At 35.8% G+C, this 12,900-nt stretch overlaps 1 protein-coding gene across 4 annotated transcripts in view; it reads right to left on the reverse strand.

Annotated features, from left to right (window-relative positions):
• Positions 1-537: 537 nt before the first annotated feature.
• LOC143903892 (kinesin-like protein KIF13A) overlaps positions 538-12,900 on the reverse strand; it is a 35,829-nt gene continuing 23,466 nt past the window's right edge. For 3 of the 4 annotated variants that reach the window (XM_077417925.1, XM_077417926.1, XM_077417924.1), the window contains 8 exons: positions 11,014-11,088; positions 10,010-10,161; positions 9,424-9,757; positions 9,083-9,336; positions 8,771-8,954; positions 8,432-8,632; positions 8,093-8,263; positions 538-8,007 (listed from right to left, as the gene is read on the reverse strand). In XM_077417925.1, coding sequence (XP_077274051.1) covers positions 7,919-8,007; positions 8,093-8,263; positions 8,432-8,632; positions 8,771-8,954; positions 9,083-9,336; positions 9,424-9,757; positions 10,010-10,161; positions 11,014-11,088 — 1,460 coding nt within the window. In that variant the 3' untranslated portion in view covers positions 538-7,918. The remainder of the gene's footprint in view (positions 8,008-8,092; positions 8,264-8,431; positions 8,633-8,770; positions 8,955-9,082; positions 9,337-9,423; positions 9,758-10,009; positions 10,162-11,013; positions 11,089-12,900) is intronic. The other variant, XM_077417927.1, reaches the window with a different exon arrangement.

Genomic DNA, 12,900 nt, shown 5'->3' on the forward strand with positions numbered 1-12,900 from the left:
ACAAATTTGTACGCATCAAACGATTACTAAAATTAATCGTATTAAACATAGAACGTATACATTTTTAATTAAAATTTAATCGTGCAATTAATTAATATTAAATCGACAACTTAATATTTAACAAACTTAGTTATTATGTATGTATATAACTTACTTCTTATTGCGAATATCACACTTTCTAAAAGACAAATTATTGATCATTTCTCTTTTAAATCATTCATAGATAATAATTCGATGTGATATCAGGATATCGTAACTGTATTTGTCGTTATATATATTTTACTAAAGTATTCTTTCTTAAAAAATGACAAAATGTAAATAAAAAAATTAAAATAGAACTCGTCTAACTTTACTGTAGAATTGATTATAATATATAAGTGAATAATCGTATAGCCTGACATATGTATATTTATATACATAGGACATATGCCTTAGAACCAAATATTGATTTGTTTTAACGACGAGCGAGACAAGTCGTTATCGGACTCGCAACGAACTCGCAGCAAAGTCCGATCGACCACGCAAGCAGATCGCACATTTAGAACATTAAATTATATTTTTATTATATTCATAAAAATTAAAATGTACACACCTTACTGTTTATACTTGTATCAGCTTCTATATGCATGTATCGCGGTATGTACTACGCGGGATTTAACAATAGAGATATAGGGATACTCGCACGAGACGAGACGAGACGAGCTTATGAAATAAATATAAGACTTTTTCACAAACGGGAGGATTTCGGGAAAAGAGGTGATACGGTGTTTAGCTTACTTCAATGGATATTAATATTATTGACTGCTTATAAAATAATACTATTACACAATAATCATCCTTTGATTTGACTTGACACAGTTCTATTCTTAATTCGTTAGTAATAATTAGCTCTTGGCCTACGAGATCGAAAAGCATTCTTGCTTTTGGGGCAAAGGATGCGGCAACGATAATCGCTCGAGTAGCAATGCTTACTACAGTTTTACAAAAAAAAGGTGAATAACTTTCATTTGAATTAGAAGAAAAGTTACATGGAATATACTCGCTAGTTATATTTTCTTTATTTTACTTTTGCCTTTTTTTTCTCGAGTGCCACTAAAGCAGGCATGCCTCTAGCGCGTACGTGTGTGACTGGATGTGCGCATGTATATCTATGCCTCTAGTATCTGACACGTATGAATATCGCGCGAATGATATCTTTGACACCTACTGTTAAATTCTGTTAAACAGCAGGACGCGCTCCTCTAACTGAATCGCATGGTTTATGAGAAAACGTCTCGAAACGAACTAGATGTACACTTTGATCCGAGCACGAAGGAATTAAAGAAAATCTATGAAAGATTCCATCTTATAATTCTCATAATCAGACTAAGACGTTTGAATGAAACATTCATATGTAAATGTTTATTGATTTTATTGCGCAAGATAAATTTTGCTATCTCGTGAAAATATAATTTATATTTGAGTCACAGGCGCGCGCGCGCGCGCCCACTCACACGCGCACTGCACGCACGTACGCACACGCGCGCGCCGCATGACTCATGCTCTGCCAGAAAATCAAAATATCACGAAAATATATATATATATATATATATATTTATTTATATGTATATGTATATATATATATATAATATGTATATATGTATATATAATATAATATGTATATATATATATTGTATATATATATATATATATACAATATATATATATATATATATATATAGCAGGGAAATACAATTTAAAAAGATATCAATTTCAGAGTAGCACATGCCAGATCGGATGGATCGTGATTACAGAATGTTCCATGCAAACATTCATAGAAGTAAACACTAAATATTGTGCCAGAACAGATACTAGCACCAGTGCACACCGAGGTACTTACTAGTCGAATCGCTATCTATATTCTAAATATTGAAATTTAGATCGTGCTGAATCGACAATATACACGTACAGCTCGAATTACTATGCCCAATGTCGAAATAAAAATAAATGTCACTTAAGCGCCTTCCCACATTTTATGTATTGTACTTGTACACGCATCTGGTCGATTCACTCACAGCTTCGCTCACAGCTGTACCGTTCGTACATGTAATAATCGTTTATTATATCTCGTAAGAATTATTTGATTCGAGGTACATTCAGATATGTCTAATAAACATAACGGAATTAATTGTGAATTAATTTTACAAGGATTCCTCTCACTTGGAGAGGTGTACGTATTTGTGTGTGCCTTTCGCGAGATAACTTTTATACCGATGGCGCGTGACGTCGGAAAATTATATTGTTGCGCTATTTATCTCAAGTACAAAGTACAGTGTAGAGTACCGGTAGGTATTTACGATTATACTTATACTCGTTTGTGGTACTCGAGGACGATCATTCCATCGCGTTACATTGCGTGAATACCTTCCAGATATTCGATATCGCTTTTCGTATTGTACAACACAATGTTTTAGAGCAGTTCTAATTTGTACATTATATGCAATATAAGTTGTAAGAGATCCTTATCTAGCGATTAATCGAGAGTCAGTCAAATTAATAAAATGATACAAAATAATTTACGCGGAAGGCTACGGGAAAGCCTGTTAAAAAGAAATAGGTAATAGGCATATCCGTAAGCACACATTCGTGATTAAATTTTAATGAGTTAAGTCACTGTATACGAATCATTGACAGTCAACATCCTACAAGTTAGTTTTGTATGTATGTTTGGGGCTTTATATAACACCCCATCCAAATGCATATATTCGGTGAATACAAACCGGCTAGATACCTTTTTGTTTGTTTTTTTCTCTTTAAACACACGATGCAAAAATAGGCTTTCCTATTTCCGGTTATCTACAACCAGATCAAACGACATTGCGCATCCTATCGATCTACAGAGAATTTCCGAAATCCTTATTATCTAGTATCGACTCACAGAAAAAAAGGATTTGCTACTATAGGGATAACTAACATTTTTTGCCGCGAGAGCTATAATTTAGCAATAGTAGCAAAATCTTTTTGCAATTATTACTAAGTAGCAAAAGGTTCGGCAAAACTTTTTGCTATTCCAACAGAAGGTTTTGCTATATTATATTGTAAAATTAATAGCTCTCGCTGCAAAAACTGTTAGTTATCTCATATTTAACGAATAGATTTTTCTGTAGTAGCAAATCCTTTTTCTCCGTGCTGTATCATTCGTTATTTTCCGCAGAAGCTTTACACTTATATAGCGTCTCGACTGAATCGCCGATCAACTGAAACCAACCGCACGTCGCATCTTTCGCCGGGATAATCGCAATTTCGCACTTTGATTTTACGCATCGCTCTTATGCCGAACCGAATTTTCGACCTTTTCTGCCAGTTGCGCAAACATTTGGCGAAGTAGACGAAAACAGGATCGATTCGAGGATTCGCAGGTTTAAAGTGTCTGTCCAAGTATCCGTTTGATTCGCGCGACACCATATACGTGATAAGGCTGATTCCTCGTTTCGATGGATCAGAGCTAATGTATAGAGTCGGGGTGGATCAAACGGATACGATACGAATGTGTTGTTTCTAGCGAGTGAACGGCTTAGATTTTCAAAACGGATGAGAATGACAGCCGTCATTGAACGTCACGCGGGTTGACATTCCTATATTTAATCACATCAAGACGCGTGAAAGCTCTCGTGGACCTAACCATGTGTTATAATAGTGTCGTCGTGATAAATACACTATCTACTTAACGTGGCTAGAATAAATGAGGAGGCGAGACAAAAAAAAAGCACGTGCTCACTTTGCTATTTTTTTTTACATTATATTGTGTTCTTACTTATTGTTAGTACTGTGTCGATAAACGTACGAGGACGAATACGAGGGTTTTGTCACTTTTTCTTCGCATGCATACTTTGTCTGTTATTTTCCTCACTTTTTTCTTTTTCTTTCTTTGTTTTTTTTTCTTCTTTTTTTTTAATACATTACATTAAAATATAACCACCAATCTCGAGGCTTACGTTGTACATATACACCTTATAGGTTTTACATTAGCGTGATCGTTCGAACGATCTCACCGCGACGCGACGATGGTTTAGAAGAGTTCCGAATTCAATATTATACGTACTCTCGCACTTTTTCGTGTAATTGACGACAATGAAACGTGGCCGCTGACAAATGCGGTCGACAAGACACTTACGAGAAATGAATCGCTTTCGCGACAAGGATAGAATTTAACCAAGTGTTGCGTAGAATATTATGAGAAAGCGTAGCCGTATCGCACTTACATAAGCGCGAACACGTTAAGATATCCGATAAAAATTAACGTTATTGGCCGAAAAAAAAATATTATGAGACTAATGTCGAGAAAAGCTTTTTCTTTGTCTTTTTTTTCCGAACTAAAAAACGAAATTACATTACTGCATAAATTGTACACACACACACGTCTCGACGTCGTTGATATTATTCCTTTTGTTATAAAAATGGTCCTCCTCGATCGTCTTGTCGATGCGATCCTTGAATTTGTTCGATGCGCGCGATGCTTTTATACAATACTTTATGCTCACGTGTCACGGAAAAGCGCGATCGAAAAGAAAAACTGCTCTCGAGCTGCACCCGTCGTTAAAGGCGCGACTGCGTTGTCGATGAACAGATACGTAATTAATTTACATAATTAATCGGCAGCTGCGGACAATCACGATAACTTTGGCCCTTTGAAATGTAAGCGATGGTTTTCAAATGCATTTTTGGCGAGGAACACGGAAAAAATAGTTAAAAAAAATTCTATGATCAATATTTGTCCCTATTTCGACTACTTAAATTTGAATTTCAAGTTTTTAGAAATAGGCTTGAAGTTAAACGAGTTCTTTTTTATGCGGGGAAGAGGCTTCGCCGCAGGCGTAGTGTCTACTTTCAAGTAAAAGAAAATTGAACGTTCGCGTGGAAAGTTGAACGATACTTTTTGAAGAATTTGATTTTGGCAGTGACGACAATTCTGACGATGATTCAAGTTCCGAACCATAATGTAAAGGGTGTATTTTTGCCCACGCGTTCAATTTTTGTTTACGGACTGGAATTTTCTTTTTCCTTTTTTTTCGTTTGCAATTGTTAGTTACTTTAGTATCCATCGGAAAATGCCTCCGAAAACCACTAAACATTTAAAGGACCCAAATTGAGTTATCGTGATCGTACCGGCAGCCGTTTCGAAAAACGTCTTGGTTTCGCAATTTCGCATTTGATACTCGACTTGGTATTTTAATGGAGTCACGTATAATATTCGATGCTCGTGGATACTTCGACACGAGGATAAAAACGAGGGAGCAACGTGAACAGCAAAATATAGATTGATTTCACAGCCATAGTTAGGAGACTCGATTTAAATCATGGACCTCCCGTCCGCGACCCTTTGGAACTTGGACCGTGAGCGCGAGCGATCATGTCATATTCGCAGCGATCGCGGATAATGTTAAACTCGGAAGTCTTCTAGAGACATTCGTAAAACCGATTGGTCGAAAATATATTCTAGAATCACTTAGGGTACAAAGTATAGCACGAACGATTATCTTTAGACAATTGTAACGGTAAAAATGGACATTGTCTTATTGCGGGATGGAATAGGCTGCGTAAGCTCTCTCAATGTTAAATGCCTCCGCTGCAGCTTCTCGAACATTGTTTTTCCCGACAACGTAAGGAAACAGTACTTAAACATCGACCACTCATAAGACTGCGATTAAAAGAAATCTTTGTTCCGAGATTATCGTTGGTGCTCTCTCACTCCCCCCCCCGCCCATTACATTTCCTTCTGTTTCTATTTAATTTATATTTTCTCTCTCCGTGTGTGTGTGTGTGTATCTCTCTGCGTGTTTGTGTTGTAGGAAAGAATGACATTATACTCTGGATATAATCGCCTTACAATTAAGGGATTCAGAAAAACACTATTCAAGAATTGATCGATAACGCACTAAAGTACACAGTAAAATCGTGATTTTTTCTTTTTTTGAATTTTGAGTCATTTTTCCTATGTGTCTGATAATGTGCGTGTCCGTAAAGTAAGAAGAGTAAGAGAGTAAATCTTGCTTCACGGATGACATACGAGTTCCAATGCGTCGAAAGGAATGCAAGTGTCGATTGCCAAGATTGTACCAAGAACCGAAGATGCATAATAATTAATAATTGCAGAATTTATTAATGTTATGCCGGGCAGACATGTAGTATCACTGTGACACGTGGACTCATTTAATTTGTGTTTCTTCCTCAACAATCTCGATTACTAAAAATGGACAGATACCGCTGGTTGCAAGATTTCCTTCTCGCAGAGGTAATTGTTATTTACGTACATAAAACCGGGGAAGATTGTCTGCCACGATAAGGAAACATTGCGCCGCAGCGATTATTATTATTATTATTATTATTATTATTATTATTATTATTGTTACTATTATTATTATTAATATTATTATATTCCATAAATATTACACATACAGTAATATACTCATTATTGGTAATATAAGTATTGTTCTAATTGGACAGGAGCTGTTTTCACAATTTGGGCGAATGTACGAGTTATCTTAAATGTTAATTGCTTACGTTTTGTCTTTTTTCATATTCCTTTACGACACAATCTACATTTCGTGAAGTAAGAGAAAAATATAGTAATTTTCGCCGTTTGATTTCACGCAAGATGTGATTACGTACGTAATGGCTTTTGACATAAAGCCAAGTTTAATACTCCACAAGTGAAAAAAATATCCGTTAACGAGCAAATCACGTTACAGGATACGAAATGTATATCAATCGTCCGCTTCGACATCCATGCTGTGCGTGAATAAAGTGATATAACGTGGGTAATCCAAGTATCTATCAAAAAGCTGGATGAATATAACGTTAGTTACGCAACTGATACGATGGAACAAGCTCGTTTATTTAGTTTCTACTACTTAAGTCTACGAACTTAATATTGCAACTCTATTAGACATTGTATCTTTGGACTTGCAATTTGTCTCTTAAAACAATTAACAACGGTATTTAAGAATCAGTTTGCAATCTCCAAAAAGACACAATACGCAGTTAGAATGCAGTATATAAATTAAGGCATGTCATGTTCACGTGATGGGACAACGGTGACAAGAGATGTATATTACAATAAAAAGGAACTTAACGAATCGCGCTAAAAAAAATACAATATATGAAACAATTGTATACATATAAAATCTTTTTAAATAATCTGCATAACGCGGTAAAATATATGTATGCAAAATGTTTTTCGACATTTGTCCTTTCATTGGGCACTTTTCCGGCCTATAAATTACCATGTAGTAATTTTGGAAAGTGTATCGTCCAATGATTTGTAAAAACGCCAAGATTAAATTCGGTATATTATTATCGCGTCTATTGTATCGACACGGACCGATTTCATAAATACAAAATATCATTACGTGGAATATGTACATCAAATTGTAGTTATCGTGTATATATTCAGATTGACATATCGAGAAAAGGAAAGATGTCCTGCTAACTTTTGATTGGTTTAAAATGTACAATTAAATCGCAAAGTATATTTCCTTCCTCTGGTATAAAACACAAATGGTTCGTAATACGTGGTCGTTAAAGTAAACTTGTGGAATGCTCGTAAGTCAATAAGTATCGCAACTGACTTTCGATACATGGCGACATGTATTATGCACGGGTCAATTATGCTATCCCCCCCCTCCCTAGCCAAGTAACGAAATGGATAACGTTGTTCATAGGACAAGTCGAGAATACCCTATGCTTCGTGCGTAGTACACATTAATGATTTAATATTTCAAATATTACTTTATAGTAATTTCAATAATCAATAGCTGCCCTAATGTCTAAAGGACTGAAACATTGCTGCTACATGTATCGTATAAGCATGTAGCACTTGGGATATTTATGTCGTGGCTTTTATTAACACGAAATAATGGTGGAGCAGTGTGTGATCCGTTTACTTGCCGCGTGGAAAAGAACGTGTACCTGTAGTAGAGAGGCCTTCCCCTCGACTGCGACTTCGGTGCAAGGAATGTAATCCTTCGCCTGAAAAGCAATATTGTTCCAATAAACGTAATTTCAACAGCAACGTATTCCAATCGACGCAATAAGATAACTGGTGCGAAACTACCTTTACTAATACTCCTGCGCATTGATGTGGATGGTGTAGATTCTTGCTTTGTATAGCTTCTAAGTGCTCTTCCTCGTCTGTCTTGAATTAGCTTATCCATTTTAACGAATATACCACATTTCGATCGACATGTAAAATATCTATGGCCATTGACAGCACCATCGTTTTTGCCTACAACAATAAAGTATGGACAGGTTTAAAATCTACTTGGGAACTCTAGATAAAGCTTCAGAGAGAGAGAGAGAGAGAGGAGAGAGAGAGAGAGAGAGAGAGAGAGAGAGAGAGAGAGAGGAGAGGAGGAGAGAGAGGGGGAAGGGGAGGGGAGAAAATTTTTCGTACCAGTCGGAGCATCAAGTTCAACTCCTATCCAGGTTCCCGATGCAAACTCTGTGGGACCGACGTATGCTATAACTCCGGAATAACTATAAGGACGAACCAAAACAGATTCACCAACAACGATCCAGTCTGGTAGAGGAGTTTCCACTCGAGTTAAATCGTGTCTTGAACCAAACGCTGAACTTTTATCGCTAAGGTCATCCGCTGCAAAAAAAAAGAAATATTTTTAAAGAGTTGCACATACATGAAGAATCACATGGTATATAATCTCTCAAAAAAATAAACGCGTCGTTGAAAAATATATGAAGAATTTTCAAGACTAATTGCTTGCGTTAGCAGTACCATCGATTCTTTCTGAAGAGCTATTGTCGCCATTTTCATACGGCATGTTAGGTTGTAGCGTTTGCTCCAAATGTACCGCAGCCTTACTCTCAGAAAGTTGTGGACGGACCATAGGAAACGAAGCTCTATGCTGCGAGCTGGTAGGCCTTCCTGTACTGTTAGAAGTCTTTCTTCTTCGCACGACCTGATTAAGTAAACACGAATCATTTATCGACTAGTCTGCACAGACTAGCTAGAGGAAATTATTTTTGTCCCTCTTTTCCTCTCGTTCTTTCTCTTTTTCTCTCATTATGCAAAATATATAATACTTACTTTGCCAGGTGGCAGTTTGGTATGTACGATCCAAGACCCCTCCAAGGGACTATCGTCTCCTGAATTGGACGTTTGACTGATTTCCATCTCGTTTTTTCTATCACTAAGAACCTGATCATGTGTACTTTTCCTTTGAGTCTCGACGTGAAACATGTTGCTATTGGTCTCACTTTCACTCTTTGTAGAAGAAACTGGACTATCGATATCAGTATCCATGTACGTTCCCATTTCTTCTAGATTTTTTCTAGTGTGTTCTGTAAGACGAAGAACTATTATATATTTACAACAGAACAATATCGATATATCTAAAATGACTGTTTCGTAGCATTCCCGTAACTAACCCTCCGTGCAAGCGCCTAGCGAGATGTTCAAGTTATCCAACGCGGAGTTTACTTCGCTTAAGTACTCCTCTGGCGTTTCCTCCACGAGGGAACTGTCCATTTTCTCCGGTTTCTTGCTGTCGAGAAGATTACGGTATTCGAGATCTGGAGTCTCATCCACGCTGATGGACTTGATAGAAATGGAATCTTCCGATGTCAGGTTTGTCGTGGAAACAGCTTGAGAACCGTATCCGCTGCTACTCATACTTGGCGTATTGATCTTCGTCGATTGCAGTTCGACCAGAGAATCCAATGTGCGTGAGGAAGTTAGCGGCTTTACCGGTTTCGGTGGAGCCTGAGCGGAAATGGCCTGTGTTATACAACTTTGATTCGATTAGCGCGATTACGATTGCACATTATTACAAGGTGGCTTAATAGCTGACTCCGTTGCAGTCGCATCAACGAGTTGACGCAATAATTAAAGTATCGTAATTTATAAATGCATTGTGCAACATATATTGTGTTTAAATTTGGTTTTTTTAACGAGATTTTTAGATAAAAATAGAAAAAATTTTTTTAGATATTTTTAATTCAGAATATACCCTACCTGATATGCCTCGTATTCAGAATAATCGGCGTCGCTTTTCTCCTCGTCATCGTCATTGATAGGAGTAGACGCTTGGTTCCCCACATTTGACGTTTCCTCATGTAATGTGGTCATACGAGGACCCAATTTACTGCTGACCATATTGGGAGACGCTACGATCAACACGATTAGATTGATAATATATAATTGAGGGTAAAACAATTTTATATTATAGCATGTAAAGTATCAGGGCCGATCTGGCCATTCTAATAACTTCATCCTATCATTAATTTTACAAAATAGCTGTTTTTTCGCAATCCTTATTTTAACAGATATTACATTGGACGCTAATGGGTTTATTACATAATCGTATATCGAAAGGTGCCAGGTCGGTTCTGATATACACTCATAAATGTGAAGGATCATGCTCTTCCTAAAAATAACAAAAAACCTTATATATTCCACGCTTATTTGTTATATGACATCATTAATTTGCCAATTGTGTATGAATATATATATGAATGTATATGCCTGGGGATTATTAATAGTTTCGGATAATTTAGATCAAGTAATCCAGACAATAAAAGCGTAGAATATATAATCTGAAATAAAGAAATAAATCATGATGATCGGGATAACTGTAAGTAATGAACATTCAACATACATATTTGTTGCCCTTAAAGTGCAGTATGTATGTACAGTACATACATACTGCACTTTAAGGGCAGTAACAACAATTCAATGGTGATTATGATCATAAACCATCTAAAATAAAATACACTTAAAATAAAACAAAACCCAAATACTACTTCACTATACTACACTAGTTTCTAATGGTTGAAACAAGGAAACCAAAATATACAAATATGTTGACCGAATTCATCCTTTCAAACTATGTATATTACGCTAGAATTCTCCTTCAACTGTGTGTTGTGATTATAATCTAACTTGCTCTCAATGTTCAGACTTAAAGTTGAGTTAAAGAATAAAATTTGAAAGGACGATCGACGACGAGTGTCACCTACACTTGGCAGAGGTAGATTGTTGAAGACGTGTCAATGAGTTGAGATTCAGGTTCAGATTCAGGAAAGTTGGTCTCGCTGAAAGGAAATAGATGACACTGATTATACTTCTTTTCCCTTCACTCGACTAGTCAACGCTACTTTCCCCATAATGGCGAGCTTCGTATGAGCTTTTCGGAACTTATATACTGACAAATCATGCCTGCAGGCCACAGACACTAGATGGTGAGACAAATAGACAAGTAACGTATATTATCTAACGCGCATTCTAATACGAAAGTTTCATTATGTGTATATGTCATGTCACAATACCAAACTGAAACATCAATGTTTATGATTTCAGCATTTCAAGTGTGAATCTCACTTTTTATTTTCGTTTCCACTATGTGTAAAACTATATATATATATATATATATATATATATATATATTCCATTTCAATAACAATTTTAATAACTCGCCATTCCATTTACGAATTCAAAATGCACATGTTCGAAATATGTCATATATACATAGATACATGTATACACTTTGTATGCCGTTATCTTTATGATAAGTGAACAATAAATATAAATTAATAATATATGATAAACAGTACACAATTCGATGATGTACATAATGAATTTAAGATTACGTTTTCAGAGATGGTAAGTTAAAAGTCGAAGATAATGATATATGTGCCTTGTTACATTAGTATCGTAACAATTATATGTATATTGTTTAAAATTTAAATATATTGCTATTGTTATATTGTACATTATAATTTTATCATACTGCTGCTGTGTTATGTTTAAACCATACATAACAATGCCATACATAATTAATCTGTACGCTTTCTCATATTTTTGTCCACGTTCATTTTCACATTTATAGAAATGTATCTTTGACTTTAAACCGAGTCTCCCCTCTTTCGTAAGAAAGATAAGTTCTGGTCTACAACCTTGCTTTAAAGAGTATTTAAGCTTTAAGCCGTAAGAAATCGACCAATCACAATCGAGTTATTCTCCTCACCTTCCATTGTGATTGGTCAATTTCTTACGGCTTAGAGCTTAAATATCCTTTAAAGCAAGGTTGTAGACCAGCACTAACGGAGAGATGGCTTATATTTGTCGTGTCATTGTGTGATTTCTTTCAAAAGTACAAAATATAGGACTTTTACCGATTCGCCCTCTCTCCCATCCCCATTCCCCTAGACTTTTTGCCTACATATAGGAGGTTTATTCTGTCTCTTTATATCGATCTTTAATTAACACATGATTAATCGCGCTACATAGACATGTAAATAATGGAAATTTAGCTACTTGGACGGAATTACATATTATACACATCACGTTTAAACACAGAGAGAATAATCCTCACTTAACATGTATTAACTATAGAAAATATTTATATACACATATGTGTTACAATAAAATTTCTACACTCCAGCTAAAGTATCGCTCACAATGGCACATTCACAAATATATATTATAAATAAAGACTGGAACATTGCAGCAATTTCCACATATGTGATGCAATAATTCAATCTTTTTTTATTACTTTACATATTTTAATTAATTTGTTAAATGCAAACAAATATACATATATGTATCAGCGTACATTTAACAAATCATTACAAATTATAGAAATCATCTTGATTGATCTAAACATTTATAAGAAGCAAGGTTTTAGAATCATACGAATCTTGGTACGAATTATGAAAATAGATATATGGAAGTGAAAATGATTTCTATGCAATGAGTTTGGTATAAACGGTGCGACGACACAGGGCGTGTGCGTGTGCGCGTTGAGCGTACGCCTATATGTGTACTGCGCGACATTTGGTTTCGCACAACACACACACACACACACACACACACACACAATATTGGTCACTGATATTGTTTTACAC

The sequence above is a fragment of the Temnothorax americanus genome, unplaced genomic scaffold (genome assembly GCF_048541705.1).
Source record: "Temnothorax americanus isolate GAGA-0224 unplaced genomic scaffold, ASM4854170v1 Scaffold5, whole genome shotgun sequence".
Classification (NCBI taxonomy): Eukaryota; Metazoa; Arthropoda; class Insecta; order Hymenoptera; family Formicidae; genus Temnothorax; species Temnothorax americanus.